Raw genomic sequence first — 27,857 nt, forward strand, 5'->3', positions numbered from 1 at the left:
CATGTTCTGGGGAGCTGTGGGATGACCCTGATGCCGCCTGGATGTCCCAGCCCCTGCAATGGGCTGCCCAGAGGTGCTGTGAAGTCTCCTTCCCTGGAGACATTCAAAACACTTCTGGAAGTGTAACCCACTCTGGGTGAACCTCCTTTAGCAGGGGGGTTGGACTGGATGATCTCCAGAGGTCCCTTCCAACCCCATCAGTGATTTCGTGATCCTCCCTCTCTACACCACACTGGTAAGGCTGCAACTGAAGAACTGCCTCTGGTTCTGGGCTCCCCAGTACAGGGGACAGAAGTGACCTTTAAGCCTGGCCTAGGCTCACACATCCCATCTGCTCAGACACTGTGGGTGGCCAGGGCACCACACAGGACCTCAGGATGGCACCTAAATGTCACAGGTGACTCAGCATCTTTCTCCTGAACTCCTTAGTGCTTTGGTGATGTGCTGTCTCCAGAACAAAGAGCAGGAGGGCTGCAGAGTCACAGCAGAGATGGACTTTTTCCAGTGCAATAAACTACCTTTCAGAGTCAGTGTGAGCCTTGCTTTGGTGGGGTAGGAACCTGCAAGTGGCAGTAAAGCTTTGGAGATGCCAGAAAGGGGCATATGTGAGCAAAGAGAGCAGGACAGCCCCTCTCCCTGGCAACTCTCCCTCTGGCCTGTGCCTTTACAGGTGATTTTGGGGACTTCCCTGCTGGAGGAGCAGGGAGGGAAAGCTTTTGGGGTGAAAGTTTGAATCCCCACAGCCAGCCTGGACACGGGCACTGGACCTGCAGTGCACCATCCCAGAATGCTGGCCCTGATCCCGCTCCACCAACACAATAAAGCACACTGGAAGGCACCACACTCATATGTCAGCTTCCTCCTCCTCCTCTCTCTCTTCATGGGCAGCATTCAGGGCTGGGCCCAGGGGGTTGTCGTCTCCCAAGGGTTGGCAGCACCTTCCCCAGCCTCCTTCTTTTCAAGGCCAGCCTTGACTGGCTCCCCAGCACCATGGCTGAAAGCCTTGGGACTCGCTGGCCCCAGGGGCTGCTGTTCTGAGGCAGCCCCAAGGCGTTAACTAATAACTGAGGAGCTCCCAAAACTCAGCAGCTTTCTTTGGATGTCAGCCATTCCCACGGCTGTGACAGGTGGCTTCACAGGGTCCTGCCTTTCAGCCCTGGGTTCAGAGCACGGAAAGCTCTCATTGTAACTCTGTCAGGGCTGACAACAGTATCTGGCCACAGGATCATCACACTGGGCCACTGGGAGCAGAATTCTTTATGCCCTGAAGTTTGAAATTGCAGGTGTTTTCCTTGCTATGTAAACCCAGGTCTCCTACAGCAGACTCACTGAAATGTAAAGGTTTCTTCCTGGGAAACAATAACTTTGCAGTCTTTCTCTCTCCTCTTTCAAAGTATGGGGAAATCACACCATCACACAATTCAGTCAGTCTTTCCATCTTAGCACCAGGCACTGGGGCACAGTCTTACACCCTGCAGACTCACTGAATAATTCACTTCTGGAAAGCAACTGATTTTCTCCACTCCTGCCTCTGTTTACTTGTGTCTGCAAATATGACAACCATCTCCTTGACACAATCCTTGAGCTCACACACAGCTCGAGGTCAGGTATGGAAAACAATCCACAATTCACACGTGGAGATGGTTTCACCATTTGGTGGAGCTCAAGAAACGGCTTTTTTTTCCTAGAAGCCACGTTGGGAAAGTTCTTGAACTCGGGAGATCTTCCTCTGGGTCACAAATCTGGACCTGCCTAAGTCTTTGGAGCACCCGGGACTACACAGAGTGAGCAACCACACAGCCTGAGCCTGGCTTATCCCTCACAGCCTCAGCCGGACTTACTTATCCCACACCGCTGGAGCCGGACTTCCCGCCACGAAAGGGCTGCAGACAACAGGACTGCCTCAGGCGCAAGATGTTTGTCAGTGACTGTGGGCCCACCAAGCACACGGTCAGAGGGGGATCGGGCAGTCGGAGATCAGGTCCCGCTGTCCCGCCCATCCGTCCGCCCCGCTCACCGCCCATCCCACTCACCCCGGGGGAGCTGCCGCGCTCATGGCGCTGGGCCGGGGCGTGCTCGGCCTCTTCAGCCTTCTCCTGCTGCTGCCGCCGGCCGGTGAGCGCGGGGCGGGGGCTCGGCGAGCGGGGGAGCGCTGAGGGGCAGGGCTGTGGGGCTCCGGTGTCGCTTCCCGAGGCGGTTCCGCGGCCGGGGCTGCGTCCCCCGGGAGGACGCGGCCGGAGCCCCGGCGGGGGTGAGCCCCAGGCTGAGGGCAGAGCCCCCTCAGCTCGGCCCCCCTCAGCTCGGCCGCCGGGGCTGGGGCCCAGGGACGCGTGGTTTTGGAGCCGTGTGGCCCCATCGCCGGCGGGAGGTGGCACGGCGGCTTTGGGTTCGCCGGGGGAAAAGTTCCGCGGGAAGTGAGGTGGGTTTGCGTTAGCCGGCAGAAATAAGTGCCTGGGAGTGACCGTGGGGCCCCACCTGGTGATACGGGCTGCTGGTGACTCAGGTAAGGCTGCTGCAGAGAAACGATGGACCGACGCGGCCGCCGGTCACTCGTGATGCATCCCGTTAAAAACCTTCACCTCGTCACTCCCCCTTCTTCCCCCCCAGTAAATTCTACCCTTTTACAGCAAGATAATAGACATACTCAGGTGTTAAGCGATGATATTGCATAAACAGCACTGCTTATGGAAGCTTGTTTGATAATAGTGTTCATACGTAGCTGTCAAATGCTAAAATTGATAATTGGGCTTTTTTCAGTAGTCCTGTCTGTAGCTATTTTGTTACTGTGCTTAGAGGATGGACCGTGTGCTCTTCCCCAGCTTTGTTGTTGTGATGAGAAAAAACAAATGCGAGCATAGGACTTAGCAGGTGAAGCCTCAGGAAAGGAGAAGCACTACTGACATTGTATGCATCGGTGGCATCACTTCATCTGAGGGATCATATTCTGCACAGATGTGCAGGAAAGGTGATTGTGACATGCAGGAAGACATTTAATTTAGTCAGAGTGGTCCAGGATCACAGTGTGTCTGGGGGGGTGTGATCTGAAGTGCGTGAAATAGTCAGTTTTATCTGTAATTACTTTGAGGGGTAACCACCAGAAAAAGGGTCTTTTAAGCTGACTCACCATGACAGTGCTACAGCAGTAACTGTATGGCCTCAAATAAATAAAATTGGAAGTTAGAAGTGTTCTTACTGGAATGATTGGTGACTTTTGGTGGGAAAAGTGTAGCAGCTCTGCTCTCAAGATGGAACTTGGTTAGTCTGTTAAAGGGTTTATGTGGTACTGATTGTGTGAAATCATCTTGCTGTCCTGCAGGGTAGGTTGAACCCCTCAGTAGCAGATACACCAAAATAGGAGGTCATGTCTGTCTGCCTCAGGCTCAACCCTTCTGTAGGGGTGGGTTGGGTGTACAACAGGCCTCTTCTGAGGTGATTCAAATCAGTAACCCATCAGAAAACCATCTGAGGAAAAAAAGTCCCATAGGTTGATCTGCTGATGAGCTGGTGAATCAAATCAATTGAGGAAGTATCCAACAGGGGCCACAGCTGATGGAAGAAGCAAGGAACAAAGTAGAGGCATTGAAATATTTGCTTTGGTGTGCTCAGCCCTTGCTGGTGCAGCTCAGCCGCCTGAGAACTGGCCTAGACCTTTAGTTTTCGTTGTTATTTGATTGTGCTGCAGTAGCACAATTGTGAGATGGAGGGAGGAATTTTCTTGGTTGCCTTGTTTTGTTTGTAATTTCACAAGGTGTGTTGGAATCAGTTTAGCTACCTGTTGTTTCCTTATAGGGGATACAGGAGGGATAAACCAGCCATAAGCTTGTGTAAACCTGTTAGTTGAAGTACTGTGGTATTGGTACAGAGGTTCCTCTTTGTTTCTGTTTAATGAGCCTCCACATTTAACCCCTGGAACATTTTTTTTTTCTTTTTATCCTTGGCTGAAATATTTAGGTATGTCTTGATGCCAGAGAGTCAAGACTGAATTTTCAAATGCTATAATCAGTTTAAATACTCCAGGAAAAATACCCCTTACTTTTCTACTGAAGGAACAGGATTTGTTGTCTTTGCCTCTTGTTTGCTTTCTCTGAACAACTACACTTGAGGGAATTTGAACTTTTTGGATGGAGTGTGGTTTGGGAGCAAAATATCAGGGTATGTCATCTTAATGCAATATGTGATAGGAAGGGAAATGAGGAATAGAAACCATGTGACTGCAGCATTTATCACTGAAAAATGAAGTTATGCTCTTCTCGGGAAATGAGTTTTGCTTAAGCTTTGAGAAGTATTTTTGTGTGACAGTTGGAAGCTTTTGATATGCCGTTTTTGTGTTGCAGTTAATTTGGGTTTGGGAGGGTAAAGAGAGAGAGGAAACAGCCAGTTTGTTAAGGAATGTATCAGCCCAATGCAGTGCTGAGAAGCATGGGGTGTCCCCCTAAGGAAGCCATCCTAGTACATGAACATCCCCATTTCCTTACCATTGTAGCTGCACCAGTTGATGCTTGCAGTGGGAAGGCACCACTAGGCTGATTTTAGTCCTAAAAATCTCTGTTGTACAACACCTGTTTTATGCAATGGATTAGCAGGATTAGGATCTTCTGTGAAGAAAACGAAGCAACAGGCAGAAACAACTAAGTCCCATGGAAATCCAAATCTGCAGTGAATGTGGTGGTGTTGCATCATTTGCATGAAGTCAAACCTCTAGGAAAATTTAACATTTTCTTCTAACTGATCATGGCGCTTGTGTGGTATTTTTAACATATCTGGCTACTCATGTTGCTTTTTTGAGTCTTTACAGTAACTTGGTAGCCACTGTCAGAGGCAGTGAAGAGAATATCACCAGCATCTCATAAGTATATTTGCATGCATTTAGTCCTTTGTGCCTGTGTGAACACTTGGATAGAGCTACTTGAAGAAGATGATACTTTGTGTGGGGAATATTTGCCTTTGCTATACACTAAAGGAAATATTGGGTTTGTTAGACCTAACCAAAATTATTGTAACATTTAGGTGTTAACCTGGGTACGCTGATCAGTATAAGAAAGAGACTTTATATGATTAATTCTTTAGTTACTAACTATTGATTTATAACTCTTTTCAGCTTTGGGTGAGGATTGTCAGGCATATATTGATTATTCTGGCAAAGAACAACCTGCACAATCCTGTCCTGACTTCTGCTGTGGAAGTTGCACAAATCGATTCTGCTGCTCTAATGTAATATTAAGATTTGCTGAACAATTTCAGTGTATTCTACATAATGGAAGGTAGGAGGCAAACTGAATGTATACAACAGATTATAATTCTGTCATTAAATGACAAAAATACACAGTTTAATGGCTAAACCTTTCTAAGGGATCTTTCAGCTCTATATTTGGCTCTGTCCAGGATCAGCATTAATGCTTGTAACTTGTAAAATGGGAATAGTGAGGTGGGTAAATTGATGCATGAACTGATGTGTGTCTTCTTGAGCATTTTCAGATACTTATACCCAATTTAATTTTTCTTTGAGGATGTCTGTCCCAGGAGATCTTCTAAATAAGATTCAAGAGGCCCAACTAGGAGAATTTTGGGATAAGTTTGACAAGACCGAGTTTGAAGACGAGGCAACCAAAAAAATCCGTGAATTGATGTCCAAGAGCTGGTTGGAATGAATCTTTAATATTCTTGGTTTTACTGTGGTGGGATGGCTCTGAGGCCCGATACAACATGCAGTAATGTTTGTTGTAACGTTTATCCTTGTCAGTATTAGTATATCCTGTGCAAAGTCCTTGTTATTGAAAGCTATCACTTCACACTTCAGAATGCTTTGGGTTTAGGATGCTGGCTGTGTACCACTGGTACCTACTCCAGATGGAAAATGTTACCAAATTAAAGGCATGCCAGATGAGGAGAGAGGACACACTGTAAACCCACCTATTGTGGAGTTGTGTCTGCAGTCACAGTGTGGATTATGTGGAAAACCGCCAGCCTTGCTGTGGAGAATGGATGAGGCTGGTTGAGCACAAACAGGAGCTGAGCCATTGCTTATCTTGCAGCTGGCTCAAGCAAGGCTTAACCTGTGAGTGATGTCTGGGGTGAAGTGTTGGCCTCAGCTCAATGTTGTCTCTGTGAAGCACAGAAGACCACCCAGACCTTTGTATGGAGATGTGAGCCTTGCTTCCCCTTACCCAGGCATAACAGTCCTTGTCAGAAGTATAAATCTGGTCCTTGGAGGACCTAGTGATGTGTGGCTATGATGTGCTGGTGGGAACAAAGACTATCAGGCAAAGGTCCAGTGGCCTTTACTGCTGCCCCAGCTGGGTGGAGGAGGGAGCAACACTGAAGTGTCACAGTTCTGTTCTGCCTTTGATTCAGCCATAAGTCTTCAGTTTGTTACCTTCAGTTTGACTGAAGGTAACAGAAACCCTCATTATAAAATTGATATTATAAAATTAATCGTCCATGTAGAGGATGAGAATATAACCCCACTTTGCAGACAAGTTGCTGTGCTTGCTTCTCTCTCCTCCCCAAAGCAGAGATGCCTCAGGGATGCCTGTCAGCATACCCAGGTGAAACTAAGCTTCATTAACAGTGAAGGTAATCTTAGTGATAAGCTGGATTTGTTAATGTAGCATGAGCTGTTAATCAGTGGCCAGCCTTAGTTATTTATCACTAATTCAGTAAGTACATTGATCCATGGCTATTCTGAATCTATTGTCATCTCAATGAATGGTCTGGGGTTTTTTTTTGACTTTGCAAAACTGTCTTGGAAGGTCTTTGTCAGGCAAATGTCAAATCCATGCTCTTAGTGCCACAGATGACAATATGAATCTCTTTTTAGTGTACATTACTTTTCATGAGCATGTGGAACTTAGCCAGGTAACTTCAATAAGTCATGAATTCATCTCAAAAATGGAATTTTCTTGCTACAGGATCTCTGACTCAGACCTGGGGGATTTTCAGGACCCTGATGATGACTTGCCTCTTGGCCTCAGGTAAGCCATGCAAGCTTTTAAAATGGGATTTATTTAGCAATTCTTCATTGTGTAATCAGTACACTGGACTTGGCAGTGCTGGGTTAACAGTTGTACTGGATAATCTTAAAGATCTTTTCCAGCCTAAACCATTTCATGAATCTGTGCTGGAATAGTCCATATCCTCCCTGCTGAACACGAGGTTGAAGCATTAGCACAGAATTGCAGAACAGCTGGAGTTGGAAGGGATCTCTGGAGATCATCCAGTCCAACACCCCCACCCCGGTAGGGTCACCTGGAGCAGGTGACCCAGGAAACCGTCCAGTTGAGCTTTGAATGTTTCCAGAGAGGGAGACTCCACTCTCTCCCTGGACAGCCTGTTCCAGTGCTCTGTCACCTTCAGTGAAAAGAAGTTCTTCCTCATGTTGAGGTGGAACATCCCATTTTAGTTTATGGCTGTTACTCTTTGCTCTGTACTCTTAGAAAATCCATAGTGGGTTGAGGAAGAGAATCTGCTTTTGTTTGAAGTATCTCCTTGGTTTTCTGGCATCTTTTGCCCTTAAGTTTTTAACCATATTTCTCCTTCTGTTTCAATCTGTGGCAAAAGTAAATTCCTTTAATCCTATGTCAGTGATGACAGGAGTCCTGCTGTGAAAACGTGTTGGCTTTTCACAGTGTGGAAGATGATGAAGAGAGGGCAGGGGTAGATCATAGAATGTTAAGGGGTTGTAATGGACCTTAAAGATCACCTAGTCCCAACCCCCTCTGCCATGGGCAGAGACACCTCCTACTAGATCAGTTTGCTCAAGGTCCCATCCATCCTGGTCTTGAACACTGCCAGGGTTGGGGCAGCCACAACCTCCACGGGAAACCTGTTCCAGTGTCTTACCACCCTCACAGTAAAAACTTTCTTCCTACTGTCTAACTGAAATTTCCCCTCTTTCGATTTGTACCCATTACTCTCTGTCCTATCACTGCAGTTCCTGATAAAGAGTCCCTCTCCAGCTTCCCTAGAAGCCCTTTCAGGTTGCTAAGGGGTCTCCACACAACCTTCTCTTCTCCAGGCTGAACAGCTCCAACTCAGAATCACAGAATATGCTGAGTTGGGACCCACAAGGATCGTCTAGTCCACCTCTTAGCCCTGCACAAGACCATCCTTAAGAGTCACACTACATGTCCAAATGCTTTTTGAGCTCTGTCAGCCTTGGTGCAGTGACCACTTTTCAGTTCCCAGCCACCCTCTGGGAGAAGAACCTCTTTCTAATATCCAACCTAAACCTCCCCTGACACAACTTCAGGCTGTTCCCTGGGGTTCTGTCACTCGTCCCCACAGGGCAGAGATCAGTGCCTGCCCCTCCTCTGCCCCTCCCGAGGAAGCTGTAACTGCGATGAGGTCTCCCCTCAGTCTCCTCCAGGCTGAACAGACCAAATTCCTTCAGCTGGGCACTTGGCTTCCCCTCAAGGCCCTCTCAGCCCGTGTCCGCAGGGGAGGTGCTCCAATCCTTTTATCAGCCTCGTGACCCGCTCTGGCCTTGCTCCAACACTTCCATGTTGGAATAAGGAACACTTTACGTCGGAGACACCGGCAATGCCGAGCGCTCTCTGACGGATGCCCGTGCGTGGGTGCGAGCGGCGCCGGGCGGCGGGAGGGACACCCGGGCTCCCCTTTAAGAAGGGGCGGTGCGGGGCGCGGTGACGTGCGCGGGGCCGGGCGGCGGGCGCGGGGCGAGCGGCGGCGAGCATGGGGTAAGCCGTGGGGTAAGCCATGGGGCGAGCGGGGCTCCGGGCGGGGCCGGCCGGCCGCGGGGGGACCCTGCCAGCCGGGCTGGCCCCCGCCGTGCCGCGGTGGGTCCGCCCGGTGCTCCCGCTGCCTCCGGCGGGGCTGCCGCGGGGCGCGGGCTCGGCACCGGCGGCGAGCGGGGCCGTGCGGGCGGCATCGCCCCGCGGGGGTCGGGGCTCCGCGCCCTCCGCGGCACCCCCGGGCCGAGCCCCCCGCCCTGCGTAGCTCCGAACGCATCTTTTCCTGCGCGGGAGGAAGGAGCCGCGCTGGAGGCACCGAAAGGCAGCGCTGCCGCGGCGGTGTGCGGGGGGTCCGTGGATGTCTTGGAGCCTTGGTCGCTTTTGGTGAGGTGTCTTCCATAAGGAAAGGGCTGAGACAGCAAATATTTTGGAGGAGGGATGCTCCTTCCTATGAGCTAGACTGATCTTCCCTGTCTTCAAATATGTGGTTGCAGGACAGCAGCCGTGAGCCTTATCTTGCAGTCGGCCTTGCTCTCTTAGGAAGGAGCACTTAAATTGCTTTAATTATCTTTGGTTTTGGCTATGGAATGTCTGACAAAGAGAATCATGGATGTCTCAGTTTAAGAAAATGGGTGATTTTGCTTTTCCCTTTCAGGGAACCCTCAGGTTTGAAAAATTAGTGTTGTGCAAAGGCCTAGACTTAACATCAAACTTTCTGGTTAGGCAATTTTATTAGAAGGGTGGTGATTACTCACAGAAGTACTGTCCTTCAAAAGCCATCCGGATGTGACTCCAGAGGAAAACCACATCTCAGAACTTTCCCAAATGTCTTACGACTGAGGTGTCCCATTTAGGGTGTTTCAACACTGGGAATTGCAGTGAGTGAGACTGTTTGTGACCGCAGCCAGCAGGTTTTTGTTTTGTTACAGACATTGCCCAGGGTTTTGTGTGGTGTGTTGAGGTTTTTGTATGTTGTTTTAACCAAGTAGCAAGCTGTATTCCTTCTGGAAGAGTTGTCCCTGGTTCCTTCCTGCAAGGTGTGCTCCGCCCTCTCTCTCCATGCCAATTTCTTCTAAAAGACAGGTTTTGCATTTTTCCTTGATGACTATGTTTATTTAATACTTTATTGTGTAGAAAGAAGGTCTGATGTCAGTTGGGATATCTTTTTGTATCTCCAACAAGATAACCACATTCTTCAAACCACTTGTAATGTGAGGAGAGGCAACAAAGGGCAACTTCCTTTAGTGCCCTGTTCTTTCTCATGAGTTGCAAATACTGCCTTTGGCACTGCCCTTGAAAAGGAGGAGGTGATGGTTTCCTGGTCAGAAAGCATTTAGTTCCCCATTCTTGCCTCAAGCTTATTTCTAGATTGAGTTACCACCCTGACACATTGCTCATAAATCCTGGGTTTTTAAGAGAACTTCCCCTCTCCAAGGGCTTCTCACAAACTACCCGTGGACTTTCTGCTAGACCCTGTGTTGTCTCTTCTCCCAAGGGAAGGGTTAATGCTGGAATGTATGTTCTCTGTCTTGTCTGGCTCAGGAGTTTTTAGTTTGCTTCTACTGTTGCTTCTTGGCTGTGTTTATTCTGGGGTCTTTTGCAGAAGTGCAAGCAAAGCACCAGTTTTTTGTAGGTTTCTTTTTATTATTATCCTTTAATATTAGCATCTTTCAGTGTTTAATACCGACTATCATGTGCTGTTGAGGCAGGAGTGCAAGGCACTTTGGGCAATCCTGTTAAGTGTACTTCACAGTGCAAGCAGTAGTCTTTGGACATTTTAAAGACAGTAAATTACATTGCTTTGGAGTGTCTTAATATTGCACTTTTAAGTACTTGAAAGCACTTTTTGCTTCCCAGAATGCTGCATTTGGAAGCAAAGGGAAGCATTCTAGGAATAAAAGTCAAGGTTAACTCAGATTCAGGTTTTTTTCTGTTGTTGATCAGTCCTTAAAGATACTGTGGAGCTTTTAGGTCAGGGGATAGGAGTGGGTTTTATACCACTAAACTTGATAAATTTGCCACCATTTTTCTTGCATGTGAGATGTGGCCATAAGCAATTTCTACAATTTCTGCTGCTAGAGAATGCACTGTGGCAAGGATTTACCACTGGAAGTTGTTTCAGGGGTTTTTCCCCCCCTTTTTAATTGGATTACTGAGTTTTCCCTGCTTTGCCCTGGTTTCAAAGATGGATTGTGAGCAGTAAGGCTAATTTGGTTAGTTTTCCCCTTTCATTCTGCTGTACATAGTATACTTGTTTCAAGAAACTGTACAAAAAGCAGAGCACTGATTCACCGGTACAGTTCTTGTTATAATTTGCATTGGTAACTTGATTATTTAGCCTTGGTATGCCAATTTTCCTTACTGGAAAAGGAAATTAGATGACTCACATCAACAATTCAAGTAATTGTGAAGTATTTGAGTGTTTAAGGAGGTAGAGCAATTCAGAACATCTGTATCAAGAGTTACAGAAGAAAATAATGTAGTTGGGGCAGCCGATACCAGGTTTTCTAATTGGAAAGAAAACTTCACATTGTCTGTGTACACAGTTAATTGGACTCTGTTTCTGAATTAATTTGTGCCTTGAAGTTGCAGCAGATTTGTGTAACAGATCCAGCAATGCTTGAGGAAAGGCTGTTCGTCCTTATGTGATGGGAAGAGGGAGGCAGAATGTACAACTTCCTGGGAAGCCTCGGCCAGCAGAGACAGACCAGCCTTGTTGCCCTGGGGATGTGCTCATTTGGGGTTTGTCAGGGGCTGAGCAATTTGTTGCCTTGTGGCTTAGTTGTCCTTTTGTGAAATGGAGAAGATCCATGTCATTCTGCCTGCCTTTGGCTGAGATGCAGCATCTGAATAGTCTGCTGCAGGCAAAACTTGGCAAAACCGGTACATCTCTAACAGTGGAAGATATAATTATCCTAATTTGCTTTCTCTCAGTGTAGGTGTCTTCAAGGCTATGTTTTCTCCACAGACAAGGTCAAAAATGCTGTGATACTGAACTATAACCCATTTCTCCTCCTCCCCTATCACTATCAGGGACTCCAGTTTACACTTTCCAGAGTATTTGGGTACTCCAGCATCTGTAATAGGTTGGCAGGGGTAAGAGAATAAATCATGAAGATTATTACAGAATCACAGAATTGTTAGGGTTGGAAGGGACCTGAAGAGATCATCTAGTCCAACCCCACCTCCACAGCAGTCACCAAGAGCAGGTTGTACAGGAACATATCCAGGTGGTTTTTGAATGTCCACAGAGAGGGAAACTCCATGAAAATTGGAAAAAGAACTTCTAGAAATGTAAGCAGCCTCTATTCAATAAGCAGAGAATTTCTTTTCCAGTACTGGGCCTTGGTATTTTATGTAATAAATGAGTTAAACAGCACGGAGCTTGTTCTGAGAGGCTTGTGCTCAGGCACAGGCTAATCTCGCCAAGGAATGTAAGCTTTTTGCCTGGAAACAACCGAGATTTGGATTTGAAGCTGCTTAAAAAAAAATGTTTGTGTGCTTTTTACTGGCATGAAAAGTAAATGTAAGCTTGCCCAATTTGTAGTGGTCTACTTGCACTGGAGAGCATTTGCTTTTGTGTTCACCTCATTCTTGGTGAAGGAGCTCCTTAAAGCCGGCAGAGCAGCTGCAGGCACTGGGCTTAAATCTCCCCCAGGTTCGTTTCCTCAGAAACCAGGGAGGAAGGGGAGATTGAAAAATGCTGTCCTGGCACAGGAGGCAGATGTGCATGGTTGGGTTTGCGTGCTCTGCTAATGACAGAAGCCTGTTGGACAGCAACAAACAAGGCAACCTGGCCCAAGCCTACAAAGACAGTGTGAGATTGATTGCTTGGACTGTGTTCAGGAGTTAATTTTCCTGTGGCTGTGTATTCATTGACTGTGTGTACCTACAAATACTCCCTCGAAGTGTGTGGGCTTTGCTGTGCCTCTCTACACAATGGAACTCTGAAAACAGTGAATTTTTGACTGTGGAGAGAGCTTGTGAAAGTGGTAACGCTCAGGGAAGGGTCCTAGAGAAAGAGACATAGAAGGCTTCTTTAAAAACATGTTTAAAAGATCACCATGGGTATTTATTAGGATATAGGAAAGTTTGAGCATGTGGGTTCCAAATATAGCTCCAGCTCTGCCTTTTCATATCCTTCCATAAAATAACCATGGCCTGAGATGTAGCTGGATGTCTTTGCAATAGACTGTGTCGTTTGTTATTAGACTTATTTGTTGTTAGACTGTGTATTATGGGAGGAGGTCAATGCCCAGCCTTTTAAAAATGCAGTTGTAGGGTCTTCTGTGAAATGAACAAATCAGTTTAATTTTAGGAAATTAATAATTGTGCAAAGGTCAGTCTTTTGACAAAGTCTGTTTTTATTAAAAACATTTTATACCATTCATTTTTAATGTGATACGCCTTTGTGCTTATTAGCATGATCTCTGGTTCTCAATTCCACTGAGAGGTAAACTTTAAACCCTCTATTTTTAATTTTTTTTTTAGATTGTGGAAGGAACCAGTCATCAGTCACTTTTGTGACTTTTTGGTGAGAGTCTTGTTAATGATCAGTGCCAGTTAAAAGTAGTAGTGGTTGGCCAGATGTGACCTCTGCTGCAGAGGTCTGTTCTCTTTTGTGCAGTGTGATATTTTCCTTGATGATCCTCGTTTGCTGGATGAGTAATAACTCCCAAAGAGAGGGGGTGGGAGTGAGGCAAGATGTCAATTCATAGCAGTATAGGGTAGTTAATTTATCTAATTTAAACTTTGCTGCTGCTTAAACTCAGTGTTTCTAACTTTTACATATGATTTTGTATGATGGCATATGAGTAGTGTGGGTAAAGACAGATGTGTGTTTCCTATGAGAGCTGGGTTATAAAGCAAGCAAAGCAGGTGGGTGTGACCTGGTCTAAACCTCCTTTTACTGTAGTTTCAGTGAATTTGGCAAGTCATACACCAGGTTGCAATTTGCCAGGAAAAAAATCCTTTAACTCTTTAGCCAAATTAGTTTCTAATTAGGTGCTTAAATTTGCTTTCTAAAATTTGGATAGTATTGGCAGTAGCAAATTCAGAGTATTGCAGTTTTTGTGGAGAAAAATTTTTCTGTGGCACTTAATTTCTTTTTCAGTTGAACTTGTTCTATTAATTCAATTAACCACCTAAAAAAATCCTTCCCACTGCCCACATGGGACCCACTGTTGGTCCCAAATTTTAGTTGGAGCAGGGGGTAACCTAGTGTGTCATTGAACTGGAATCCTGATGGTAGGAGGGGAACTGACTCACTTTGCTTGCCTTAAATATCTGTGTCTGTAATCAGTTTAATTTCTCTTTGTACCACTAAAGAGCATTTAAAATTTATTTACCATCTACAGGAGCAAAGGCCTTACCTTGTGTTTAAGGATAGTTTATATGCTGAGGGTCCTGCATGAAGCTGCAGTGTTAATTCTTCCACTGTTGATAAAAGACTTCAGTCCCTCTGAATGCAGCTCTGGCTTCTCCTCTTGTTGAGTGCATATTGTAATGTTCCATTTACCTATAACAATTACTCTCAGTTGTCTACAGAGTGTACAATAATAGGTTTCCTGGGAAACCTCACCGGAAAACTGTATTTTTAGTGTGCATTACAAAGGGATTTATGTAAATAGACATATTTAGTACAAGTGCACTGTTTATGGACCAAGAAGAGATGCTTGCATACATATTTCATAATAACCTGTTGGATCAGGGTGTTGGATGTCTGTGTAAAACCACAAACTCCAGGAAGTTCCCTCCCTGCCACTTTCTCATATAGGCTGTTTAAGAACATGTTATGCTAAACTTGTTTCATGTTATTTGAAAAAAAGAAAAGATAATTTAGTGTCTTAAAAAAAAATTAGCTTTGCTTCCAGTAGGTCTTTGTGTATAAAATTGAAGTTTATTATTTTGGGCTTAAAGTAACCCACATCAGCTTCCTCTTTGAACAAAGTGAAAAAGGACTGACCCCATTCAGTACATATTTAGCAAACTTCTCAAAAGGCTCTTGCATTCTGTTTTCCTATAACACTCTTGCAGTTCCAGGGCTTCTTGGGTTCCGGTGGCATTATTGTTGCTCCTTTGGGATGAGTTCTCAGGCCAGAGCTGGCTTGGCTGGTGCTGAGGGTCCCTGGGCTGTGCTCAGCCATGGGTGGACTCTGGAGGACACAGCTCAGGATTGTTTACACTGCAGGTGAGCAGAGGTGTCCCAGGAGTTGTTTCAGGGGGGCTCCTGCTGCAATCTTTGCTTTTTTTTTTTTTTTTGAGGGTACCCAGAAAGAACTATGGCAAATTGTGCTAAGTTTTGGGGGTTTCCAGTGGCAGTTAATCTGTGTCTATGCAGTTTGCAATCAGTGATGATTTGAGCTGGTACCACACTGGTGGGTCAGTCAGAATAAGATGAAACTCTTTTCTTGACACTGGGGGACTGTATGTGGGCAGGACCCCAGGAGAAACAGCCTCAAGTACTGACTTAACATTTGAAAAACTGATGCAGACATCACACTTCCAGCCCACACTTCACTGCATTGCATAGCTTGTAAAATGACTTTGCAGTTACCCAAACCTGCCAGTCTGATGAAACCACCAAGATTTCATGATTTTGAAACCATGCTGATATCGGTCTGAGTCTGAAGCTTGCCTGTTGCCCACCACAAGAATCACTTGGGAACTTCTTGATCCTGCAGAGATCCTGTTTTGGGGAGGTGGCTCACAGGTAAAACATCTGGAGGAGACCATGGTGTGATTGCACCTGGACTAGGAGGCTTTACTGTGATGTATATTTTGATTGTCTGCTTGTGCTGAAGCTCCTGTGGCCCAAAACCCAGCTGTGCTAAAATAGGCTGATCAGTTCACCGAGTTTTAAAGTCAGGCCAGTGTTTTCCCATGGGTTTGCTTTCTTTGTAATAGTAAATGTTTTTCTGTCAATCTCTATGAAAATGGTTCTGATGCTTTGAATTTTCGTGCTAAGACATCAAACCGAGGAAGTGTGTTGTTAGTAAAGCTGTAAAAACTAATCCCTCTGAAAGACTCTTGGGAAGTCATAGTGCTTTTTTTTTTAAAATAAGAGTTTATCCTTTATTTTCCTGCTAAGCTTTAGAGGCATTATGTGGCATTGTATGGCTGTGACTAAAATGTTGGGCTTGGGTAAACTTCTCTGGGGACTTGTTTGGTCATGCCCTGCACCTCAGTCAAAGCAAGCCTGGACATTTACCATCCTGGGAACTGTATCCTTTTCTGGAGCAGTAAAGAATGATATGCATATACTCAGTTGTTGGTTGTTTTTTTTTTTACTTTCAAGAATGGCCTAAATTATCTACTGAAGTCTTTCCAGACCACCCCATGCTACAGCCATAACTCAGTATTTGTAAATGTTTGTTTTCAAAAGCAGCAGCGCTTTTGAAAAGGACCCTGCCAACATGGAACAAATCTTGGAATAGACTAAAGCTTGTGAAATAAATAGGCTGCTTTAACTAATTTTTCAGAACTAGGTGGTCTCATTGTTCATTGGGATGTTTTCTCTTTTTGAAGACAAAAATTTCATGTCAATGGGACACACTGCAGTGCACAGATATGCAAAAACTTTCTTTACATCAGGACTCAGAAAATGTCGCTGACTTAAGTGATTCAAACTACTTAGAGTTAAAAATACATTGCTGGAATTGAAACTTGGATATTTTAAAATGCTTTAAATAACCTCGAAGTATTTTTTTTTCCACTTGACAGTATTGAAGGTAGAAATCTCCAACATGAGCAACTGCCTTGAGAATTAGCTTCTACAGATTGTACTACTTAGATCCCGGGCTTGATTCTCACATTTTTAATATGTCCATTACATCTCATTCAGTAACAAAAGGCACTAATCACTGAACTCCCTTTTTATGAGCTGATAGATATTTTGAATAATTAGCCAGCCTTAAAAGTAAGGCGAGGCTGTGAAACGTTCTCACACACTTCAGTGCTTTCCAAAGGTGAGAGAATAGGGGCAGGAGTGGAGGAGGGCAAGGCAGGAGAGAGGTGGGGGTAGGAAAGGGCAGGGCATTGTCTCTCCATATTTACTTTCCCGTACATTTTATGAGAAGTCCAGTTTATCGTTGCTGCAGTAAAACCTCTATTTTGGTTTTTTACTAAATCACTGGCAAAAGTTCCCTTTTATGTGAAGAGAAAGAGGCAGGAAACAGCAGGGACTGAGCTCAGGCTGTTAATAACTGTGTGTGCTTTATTTAGAGACTATGATATATATAATGTGGGTGTCTGGAAACCTCTGTTCACCAGAGCATTCTGATCTGGTGCCGTGGCCACCCTGATTTCTGCTCTCTGACGTTTGTTTGCAGAATGCAGAGGGGAAGGTGTGCTTTCAGTTTTGGTTGGCTTTTTTTTTCTCTCTCAGTTTAACCATTCAGGGGAAGAATCTGTGAGCTACAGTCCCTCGTGTCAGTTCTTTGTCATCTGTGTACAATGCTAACAGTTGGTAATTAAATTGTCATTTAATGTGAGTGTAATTTTTTTTCAAATAATTTCAGAATCCTTTAGGTGGATTGATCAGATGAAAGCAATTAAATTAAAGAATAGTTTTGTATTAAGAAAGGAGTATAAGCTCTCTGCAAGAGAGTTTTTATACATATCCAGAATATCTTGTCTCCTGAAGCACAGATGGTTCACTAAGTATGCTGAGGATCACTGTGGCCTCACTTAACTTACATCTTCTCTTAGTGGTAGGCTTCTTGCACTTTTTCCAATAGTTTTACTAGTGGGATATCCCTTAAATGCTCAAGAAGTTCTCAGGACAGTACTCCTTGTACAGTAAAAAGACATTATTACAATAAGATTCTGCCTGACCATGCAGAAATTCCAAAAGGATATCGCTAGTTTTGATTGTAAATAGAAATAGTTTGAAAAAAAAATTATTTTTGAAGTGCTTCAGCGTGGAGAGTGTTGATGACATGACTTACAAGTTCATAGCACTTACAGTTTTGTTTTGTGTAAATGTTTTACTACCTTCTGCTGTTCCAAGACATTAGTCTGTGTGAGCCCAAGCGCTGGCAAGAAAACTATCTGCTGTGAAGTAGGTGATAAAAACGTCTGCCAGTAATCAGTTGTTACACTCCTTAGGAAACTCTGAGAAGAACAAACTAACTCCTCTGTTATTTCACCCACTGGGCTGTTTCTGAAGGCTTGTAATTTTGGTCTGCAGCAGTCACAGAGTGTTTCAGTGGCTAGAACTGAATCAGTGTTTACACACACAAACACAGAACCTCACTCAGTGTACACACATGACACACCTGGACTTTAAATATAGTTAGCTCTCCAAAAGATGGATGCAAAATGTCACAGTGCCGTGGTTGTGTCATTTAACAAAGACACAGACAAGTGATGCAAAGGCACAGGGTGTCCCTAACAACTTGGTGAAAACATGGACATGGTGTTTAAGGTTTTCTTTTAGCTTTGCTTTTAGTACATTCCTTATTCTAGGTAGTAAACACGAGGTGTGCTTCATTGAACAGAAAACTTCATTAAAAATAAATAAATGGAGCCCATGGCCGGTATTTTTATCTGTTCATGGCCAGCTTGGCTGCAGATGGGCCTGTGCTCGTGCTGGATTTGGTCGTGAGAGATAAGGGGGCTCTGCCAGTTTCCTGCTCTGCTGGGTAATTTATGATGAGTAAATGTTGCTCCACTTTTATCTCCTTGGTATGTTTGATTCTGCCCAGCCTCTGCTGAAGTTCAAAGAATTTCTTTGTGTGTAAAAGTGAAGAATTTTAGTCAGTCTTAATCTCTTCCCTTGACACAAGAATTTCTTTCCTTGGCAGAGCTCACTAGCAAAAAGGGTTGTTGTTTTTTTTTCCTTCTTTACTGAGGAAAGAAGGAAGAACCCAGAGGACTCTTTTCCTTTGTCTCTTCTAATGTTGCTTGGGAATCACTGTGTGTAGTGGAAATAAAGTCAACTTCCCTAGTGAGAGATCTCCCTCAGGGCTGATGCAGAGGTGGGAACAAGAGGAAAGAAAACTTGGCTGCTCCTCAAATATCAGTAACTGCAGCTCATGTTTCTTGTCATGCAGTTTCCAGAGGTGTCTGTAGTTTGTCACAACCATTCATGCTGTTTATTGTGGACACTGCAATCAGGTATTTAAGGTTAATGTACAAATCCATCACACACACTTCTTTCTCTGCTTCTCTTGAAATTGCACCTGTACCTCCCTTTTATACTTGGCTTGAAAGAAATGGGATTTTTTTGGTGGAGATGAACTGGCTTTGAACTTACTGTGCTGAAATGAAACTAATGCTCATCAGGATGGGGGGAGCACTTAAAAGCTGAGTGGTTAGGAAAGCATCTGGATCTGCAGGTCAGCATATGAAAAAACTTCTGTAAAGTTGCAGATAAATGTGGCAAAACATGCACATGTTCCTCGACACATGGTTGCATCTTTGCCTCCTGCAGCTGTGTTGCAATGGTCTGTTTTCTTTCCTGGCAGCGTTTCTGACATGGCTCCTGCGACTTCAGGAGGCTGCAGCAGTTCCTGCTTCCTGTTTTACATGTAAATGCTGAATTGCAGTGACTGCAGGCAATCCACACTATCATATTTAGCACTTCGTGACTCAGTCCACAGTGTTGTATTTAGTGCTTCACAAATTAGATGGAGTTACAGTTAGATAAAATTCTTGCTCATATTTTTGAAAGAGATTTGACCCAAATTTTTTTCTTGTAGTTGTTGCAGAAATAGAATAAAACTGATGGAGCCTCTCTTGAGGGGGAAAAAATGCATTTTAAACTGAACCTGGTTTATTTTTTCAGTGCTCACACTCAGTCAGTGCTCAGCTTACTAAGGGTTAAGTTGCTCTAGAAGAACAAGGTGAGGTCTTCCAAATTTGGGCTAAGGATAGAGCATTTTGCCTTTTTTTTTTTGGCAATTATTTAACCTTCCAGTGTCACTGATACTCAAAAGTGATTTTCCCATTTGGTGGCTGTTTGGCAGCCAAGTGAAAATTGCTGGAGGTTCTGGAGCTGTGTGGTTTTGTTTAAAGCTGTTAACAGGAAACTGAGCAGGAAAAAACTAGAGCTCTGTAGCCAAAATTTTTACCAAGAAGTGAAAACAGGATGGATACAAAACCAGCTCTCTGCTTGTTATTTTAGAGGTTGTTGTTCGTTAAAACTGATTTCCTGCAATTGTTCCCAAAACTGATGCATGGTGCACTATTTTTTTTTTTTTTTAAAGAAATAAAAATGCTGGAGACTTTGGCTTCCATGGGAGGAAGACTTTATTGATTTCAGACAGTAAGAAACACATCATTGGCATTAACACTTTAAAGGGAATTGTCACTGGGCTTTGCTGTGATACCTTTTCTCTCCTGTGTGGTAAACTTGTAAAGCTTCCAGAGGTGACTGTTTGTCTGCCTCCATCATTTGATGCTCATCAGAGAAGTCAAAGCAGGTGTAATCTTTGGCCTTGCCACACCAGGTTTTGGAGTTCTAGGCAGTGTTTCTGTCCCCCATAATGTAGCCTGACATACTTGCTGTGGCAGTAAAGTTTGCAGAATTCCAGATCTTCCATGGCTTCTAAAACAGCTGTTTACAAATGCCAAGGAACCTGCCAAGAGTCTGTTTGTTGAGTGCTGGGATTGCCTCGAGCTGGGCACTGGGAGGTCTGAGGAATGTGGGAAGAACTTGCTGTCACCCCAAAGCCCGGTGTGCTTTGTTTTCGGTCCTGCCTGCCCGTGTGCTCAGAGCAGGCAAGCAGTGCTTGGGAAATCAAGTCGTGGAACCCGTGGTTTTGAAACCTTAACTGCTGTAAGCTTTTGGAATACATAAAGGGACACACAAGAATTACAGTCACAATTAAATGAGAGGGACCAAAGACCCCTTGGTAGGGGTTGGTCATCTTCCCCTGCCTCAGCAGAGCTGACCTGCAGCACTGCCCTGCACAGTTGTTTCTTATTCCAGTGCATGAAGTAGTAAGAGATTGGAGGTGGAGCAATGTGTTTGCTACAGGAGGTTTGGTTAAGGAGTGACTCTTATCAGCTCTGATGGTCTCTCTGTTGCAGTTTTGGAACCCTTATTGCGATTGGAGTTACTGTTTGTGCAGTGATTGTCATCACTCTTATTCTGTGCCTCACCTGCTCCTGTTGCTGTCTCTACAAAGCATGTCGAAGGCCACGGCGTGAGTACCTCTCTATTTTCTTTTTCACCTCTTGGAACAAGACTTTTTTCTTTTCCCACCCCCAGGAAATAGTGTTCCTACAAAAGGTAAAAATTATCTTGCCTTACCTCTCTGCTCAGAAGTTGCAATGCCTAAACATTAAAAAGAAGCCACTTCAGAATGTGAAGCTGCAGAGAGATGTTTTGGAATATTTTCTGAGAATTTAGAAGTTTTCCTTCCCCCTCCCCAGGGTGAGAGGTTTGGGAGTTGTTTTGGGATTTTTTTTTTTTGTTCAGATAAACAGGGGGAGTAGGATAACTTTTAAAATTTTTCTCTGTCTCTTAAAAATATACCTGAAAAATAAACAAGAGGCTCAGGACTGCAACAGTGCAATCTTGAGCAAAGTCTGTAATTGCAGCATAAAGATGAAGGATGTCTCAAAACACCAAATTGTTGCAGTTTATTAGAAAGTATTAATTCTCCCTATTCCAATAAGAGATATGAACCAATAATCCAATGTCAGCTCCTACAAAAATCAATGAATTAAATGTGTATTTGCCTTTCTGACTGTTATGTAGAGAAAGAGGTACTAATACCTCTTGGTATTAGTAATAATGATGGAAACTCCTTACCTGATAAAGGAGATATTTATCACCTTAGTCCTTAAAAGCAGTTTTTTGAAATGAGCAGTTTTTCCAGTCTTTCACCAAATGATAGATAACTTGGCTGCAGGGTTGAGTTCCTGGTTTTAGAAGAGTCCAAGAAAAAATGTTTTTTGCTCTCGGTGCTTGAGGCACCAGGAGGTGAGTTGGCTGCTCTCCCAGCTCGTGAAGGCTCTCACCAGCACTGAGATCAGTGGAAAGGAAATTTAGAGGCACACGGTTCTAAATCCATGGTGGGACTTCGAGAATGAAATTACCCCGAGTTTGAAGCGAGGAATTGACCTTAAGGGTGAATGTTTCTTGGGGTTTTTTTTTTGTGTTCCTGTGGTTGGCTGTCGAAGGAGATCTCCTGGGACCACCAGCACTAACCGTGTTCTTTCCCTTGCGTGTAGCTGTTGTGACCACCACTGCTACCACTACAGTGGTCCACGCTCCTTATCCCCAACAACCAGCAGTGCCACCCAGCTATCCAGCAGCTCCATATCAAGGATACCAGCCCGTGGCCATCCAGCCCCAGCCGGGAATGCCGGTAGCCCCGTACCCTGCACAGTATCCTCCCCCTTACCCCATGCAGCCCTCGGGACCGCCGGCCTATCATGAGACGGTGGCAGGTAAGGCAGCACTGAGAGCTGCTTCAGCTCTTAGACAGCCAGAGAGACACTTGCTCTGGAGCCAATTTTGTGTTGTTTACATCATTTACTTTCTATGGCTTTATTAACATATGTGTAAGCAACTGATGTAAAACTCAACTCATGGTGGGTGCTGTAATTCACCCTCATGGACATTTCGTCACCGTTTCTATGTTAAGCATTGCCAGAGGAGGTGTGAGCTGGAGCTGTACTGGCAAAGTGGTGTGTGGGACTGTCAGTGGAGCCAGTAGAATGTTTTCCTAGTGCAGCTGACATTTCCTGTTAAATCAAAGCCCAATTAACAGATATATGTAGGAGTTGGGTGATTCTGCAGACCCTCTCTAATCTATCTGCTAGCTCTATTCTATAAGAGCATGTAGTGACAGGACAAGGGGGGATGGATTCAAACTAAAAGAGAGTAGGGTTAGATTAGATATAAGGAAAAAATTCTTCCCTGTGAGGGTGATGAGGCCTTGGCACAGGTTGCCCAGAGAAGCTGTGGGCATCCCTGGAAGTGTCCAAGGCCAAGTTGGATAAAGCTCTGAGCAACCTGGGCTAGTGGAAGGTGTCCCTGCCCATGGCAGGGGGTTGGAACTGAATGATCTCTGAGGTCCCTTCAATCCAAACCATTCTATGAGGTGTTTCAATCTATATACAGATGGTATTCTTTAGGAGTTTGTCAGTATGTTTAGAGAATACCAAGTCTGATCAACTTCAGACCAGTTTGTTGCCAACCAGCAGTTGGAATTACCAGAATCTTTTTTTCTTCAGCTTTCTTTCTTTCACAGCATTGTGTTCATGCAGCCTTATTGTTGCAATGACTAATTCCCACTTGTGCTGGTAACAGTTGTTCTCTGAACAATTGGCTTCTGGCTGTTGAGAGGAGCCAAAACTAGGCTGTTACCTGCTCTAGGATCTTCAAGCCCTCTTACAAACCACATTATTTGTTCTTCTAAGTAACAAGTGAAGTATAGTCCTGATCAATAGATAAATGCCCTTGGAAAGTAACTTTCAGGACAACTCAAATATGAAATGGCTTTTCATGGTCTGAAGCATTTGCAAACCAGTTAGAAATAGTACATTAATAATGTGCAGACCAGCCCCACATGTGGAAACACTGACCTGGCAGGCCTGTTGAGTCTGTTTTTCTGTTATAAATGCCAGAGAGGCTGTGGGTTTTATGGGATTAAGCCAAAGTGCTTTGACTTCATCTTTTTCGTGTGAGGGAGCCAATAAACCAGTCACTTTACTTCTACCCTCTGGTTTCTCAAACTGTTGCTGGTTTGTTAGTTCTTAGAACAAGTTGGGTTTTTATTTCTGGGAGCATACCAAAGCACTTTCCATGCTGCCAGCTGAGAATGTCTCATTGTGAGAGTTCCTTCCTTCATTTCTCCTGTCTATTAACCAAGGAGCAGGCTCTTAATTAGGTCACACCCTGGGGAGAGGATACCTGCTCTGCCAAACAGGAGCCAAACCCACTCACTTTACAAGATCAGCAGGAGATAACAACACTTACAACTTTCCAGGGATCTGATCAGCTGCTGCATTACTTGAACTAGTGCTGTTTGCCAGACCTGAAAATGAAGGTGCCACCTGAGAGCAGCTTGTCTCACAATACTGGAAAACAAGGCTGCCTTCTGAGAGTCTGAGTTAAACTCTTCAATGGCTCAGTAGTGGTGGGATACTTTTTTCCCTTTAACTTTTTTAGTTAACTCTGTGACACTTAGGAGGAAAGCATTTTCCCTGAAGGAATCCTAAAATTTGATTTCTCTAGTCCTTTTTCTTTTGCCCAGAGGTTTATTTTTTTTTTTCTTGGCACACTGTCAGGTATATCCTGTTGTTTGTGCAACCCTGACTTCCACTGGCTCTCTTTTGGACCAGATCTGTTCCCTTTTTTTTTTTTTTTTTTTGGACTAGGTTCTACCCTGAAGGCAAACCATGAGCTTGTGGCTGCCATAATTCACATGTATACTTAGCATCAAAAAAACCCCAAAATCCCACAAGAATTAAGGTTTTTATGATTTCACTTCTGAAATGCAGATGCTCTGTGAGTGAGCACAAGCTGTTCTCAAGTCCAACTAAGATGCTGGATAAGTTGAACCTCTTAATCATGTGCTGAAACCAGAAGTTGCCATTTTATATGTAGAATTCAGAATGTACATTTTATAAATCTGTTTTTGCTTTGTGTTTTGCTTTTGCAGCTGGTGCTGGAGCCCCTTACCCAAGCCAGCCCCCTTACAACCCTGCTTACATGGATCCTCAGAAACCCACCTATTGAAAAGCTCTTCTACTGTGCTTCTGCATATGAAACTTTTCAAAATATAATTTGTTCTGTTTACACCCTGCACCAGTAGTATATTTTTCTTGAAGACAGCAATCTTTTGTCTAAATAACGTGAAAAGTAATTCAGTATGTTTAATGCTCCGAGGAAGGAGTGTTTGTCTTGCAGAAGTTGTTCATTTATACCTCAAGCAAATAGAAAAAGAGATTTTGCTCTAAGTACAGTGAGAAGCATGAAGAAGGAGTACTTCAGAAATACAGAACCACAATAACATTTGCTGTGCAATAATTTTGAAAGGATTGGTCTAATATGAGCATTGTCAAACACCCAAAGCTGTAGCAATCTTTTGCACAGTATTAAAACATAAAACCTTAACCTCTGAGAAACTACCTGATACATGTTACATATGTTCTGCCTGTTTTGAAGCTACTATTGTTAGGTAAGCTGCCATTTAATACATTTCATTTACCATTCAAAAGGGAATTTTCCTTTTTTGCAACACATTTGCCTTCAGTAAGGGGTAGCAAACCATGTTTAATTGTCTCTGGACTAGCTCTAAATAGCACGAGTTGGTGATTTCCTTGTTTTCTTTCCCAATTTGAAGGCTTTAAAACTGTGCCTCCACTGGGTGTTAGAGCTAGGAATTAACAACAAATCCAAACTCTCTGCCACTCAACAGACCAAATATCTCAAAAGCTGAAAACTTGAAAATTCTTCATAAAAATTATTGGACAAGTATTTCCTGTTGAGGTGTTGTTGGACAAGCTTACTCCAGTCATTTCTTGTGATGGGTTTGGAAGAAAAATTAGCAATTTAACCACATGTTAAGCAGAAATACCTGCCAGCATTCAGTCCTGCCTCATCACAGGGAGGGAATTTGTTTTACAGGAGAGATGGGATGTCAGCAGTAGATTGGGGTTTTCAGATGCTTAGGGTTTTCCACTGTCTCTAGTGGGAACTGTATATGGCAGGAACCTAAGAATTCTAGACCTTTATAAACTCAGTCTGCATTTGAATAACAAAATGCAGGGAGGGATAAGAAATCCCAGCCCAACACGAAGCAGGGATTAAAATTCCCTGTTGTCTTCAACATTCCCATAAAGCTGAACAGAAGATGAGAAGACAGGGAAAGCAGGGATTTGGTCACAGCCAGGTAATATATTTTTCAGGAGGTAGTGCTTTCAGCCATGAAACATCTTGAGACATCCTCATGACTATTACCACTACTGGGGCTTTTGGCTCCATAAATTTTGTATTGCTCAAACAAACAAGGTGGGTTTTTTGTTGTTGTTTTGTTTTTTTTTTTTTCACTGTCCTCAACAATTCTGTCTTTTCTGACATTGATATACAATATGTTTTTAATCCTCATAGAACTATCTAGTTAGTTGTATGCATAATTTTAACATATCTTTTACACTGATTTTACTTTTTTTGGAGAGGCCATTGAGCCATTTGTCCCGTGATTTTACATTTGGAGGTATATTATTGTTTGGTGGCATTATTTTACCTCATATAGTGGGTGGAAATTGCTGCTGCCAAAGGCAGCCTTGTTTTTCTTCCTGATTGTTGAGTCTATTTTTGGATTATTCTGAATTTTTTTAATTTTTTTTTTAAAGAAAGTTTTCAGGGCATTTCAGAAGGAACTTGTAGAAAGTTTTTAGCATCAAAATTCATGCCAACCTGTGCTTCTGTGTTACACCTCTGAGTGTTGAAGTTAACAGCATGAAATGGTGCCAAGAGGCACTCACAGAGCATGTATCCATGTATCCTGTGTCTGTGTTCCTCCTCTTTCCTGCCTTGTCAGCTGAGAAAGCAGGCAATGCTTCATTACACTGTTAGACAACCAGCACTGGATCGTGTGTCCTGTGTGGAGGGTGAGGTGTTGCCTTAGGAACCTGGAATGTTTCTGTGTGGGAGGGCACTGAGTAGCTGCAGAAATAAATCCCTTGCTGTAGATCCCTTGTGTCTATTCACGTAGAAGGAGAGCAGAGACTATTCCAGCACCTTCAGGTGGAGCCTGGCCAGGGAGAGCAGCTCTCAGAGCACGGGCAGAGCATCCCAGTGTGGGGCTTGATGAGGTTGTTCCTCTGCCCTGCTCTTCTTTGCTCCATCTGCTCTGACAAATGGATCAGTCTGTGGCAGTCTTGGTAATGGGGTGTTTGGGTTATGAAAGGGAAATCTGCAGTTTTGTGACAGGTTGGCTCAGTCATGAGGGAGGCAGCAGGAAAGTGAAGTGGCAGCAATAACAGAGGTTCCCAAATGTGAAGTTTTGGTGTAGAAGTTGCACAGACCAAATAGATTGTCCCGAATTGCCACCCCTGTGTGTGTAGGGGTGGGAGGAGATGAGGGGAAGGGTTAAGGAGCCTCGAGATTGACACTTCTTCAGTGAACAAGTGCTAATGATAACTATGGACAAGTGAAGAGATGAATCATTAATGCACAAGGAACTACTTAAGCAGCAGTGTTACTAACTCAGTTACAAAACTCATTGAAAGAAGAGAGAATGATCCAGTTCACAATTGGAGTAGTTAATCAGATCTTTTCTTATTGTTAGTGAATTTATCATTATTAACAATAAGGTGTAGGACCAAATTTTACTTGCCTGTTGCCCTGCAACTTGTTGAAGCTTGTTTTTATACAGTTAAAGGAATGAGATGGTTTTAGAAAAAAATGGAGGAGATGATCCATAAATTTTTAGTTTAAGCACTGCTGATGTGTGTCATTCCAAGTAGCTGTTGCCTTCACATCACTAGTTATCCACAGTGCTGTAGGGAGGGGGAATGGAACTAAAACTTTAAATGTTGAAAGAGTATATCTTAATTTGGTTTTAATTCTGTAAGTGCCTTTGTTTCAGAAATGTTCTGTGAAATTAAATACAGTAGAATATTTTATTGTATTGAATTTAGTAGATAATCATTGTTGCTTTTGTTACATACTGTAACCTCGCTTTGTATGTTGTTTGTAGGTTAAACATAAGTATTCAAACCAAATGGCATAAACTCTATGCACCTTTGTAATAAATACAGTGTTTGAAGTACATTCTGTCAGCTTTTTCTTAGCCTCATTTTGAGTATCATTTAGGGGTGTATCTCCAAAGCTACATTTTACTTTGTGATGTTTGACAGCTCGTGTTACTGAGTGTATTTTAAGCCAATTTGTATCCCAAATACCACTTTGGGGAGTGAAGGCTGAAGCCTAATCACAACACTACAGGTCACAACATAAAGAAGGGACAGTGCAAGCTCCTGAATGATACTCTGCCAAGCTAATCCAAGAGGATTGATTCTAAGGCCTTGTCTGGCCTAAGGACTACATTAAATGCATGAAGGTTGAATGCATTGGCTACCAAATCCCAAGACATTTGAAAAATCTAACACAGACAAGGTGGTAGATTTCAAAATCTGTAATTTGATTAAAATTTAATATCTTCCCAGAGTATATTTAGGCTCGTGTGTTGAGTATCA

At 43.8% G+C, this 27,857-nt stretch overlaps 1 protein-coding gene across 3 annotated transcripts; it reads left to right on the forward strand.

The window, feature by feature from the left end:
- Window positions 1-1,954: 1,954 nt before the first annotated feature.
- SHISA5 (shisa family member 5) lies at window positions 1,955-27,430 on the forward strand. 3 transcript variants are annotated; one of them, XM_051793202.1, is made up of 7 exons: window positions 1,955-2,115; window positions 5,099-5,261; window positions 5,507-5,638; window positions 6,909-6,971; window positions 20,727-20,842; window positions 21,876-22,094; window positions 24,314-27,430. In XM_051793202.1, the coding sequence occupies exons 1-7, from the start codon at window positions 2,055-2,057 to the stop codon at window positions 24,388-24,390; spliced, it is 831 nt and encodes a 276-aa protein (XP_051649162.1). In that variant the 5' UTR covers window positions 1,955-2,054; the 3' UTR covers window positions 24,391-27,430. The 3 variants fall into 3 exon arrangements, with proteins under 3 accessions (XP_051649162.1, XP_051649164.1, XP_051649163.1); XM_051793204.1 differs by lacking the exons at window positions 1,955-2,115; window positions 5,099-5,261; window positions 5,507-5,638; window positions 6,909-6,971 and adding an exon at window positions 8,606-8,696; XM_051793203.1 differs by lacking the exons at window positions 1,955-2,115; window positions 5,099-5,261; window positions 5,507-5,638; window positions 6,909-6,971 and adding an exon at window positions 9,034-9,074.
- The last annotated feature ends 427 nt before the right edge of the window (window positions 27,431-27,857 follow it).

The sequence above is a fragment of the Manacus candei genome, unplaced genomic scaffold, assembly GCF_025592945.1.
Source record: "Manacus candei isolate 608988 ecotype Guabito, Panama unplaced genomic scaffold, ASM2559294v1 h1tg000036l, whole genome shotgun sequence".
Taxonomy (NCBI): Eukaryota; Metazoa; Chordata; class Aves; order Passeriformes; family Pipridae; genus Manacus; species Manacus candei.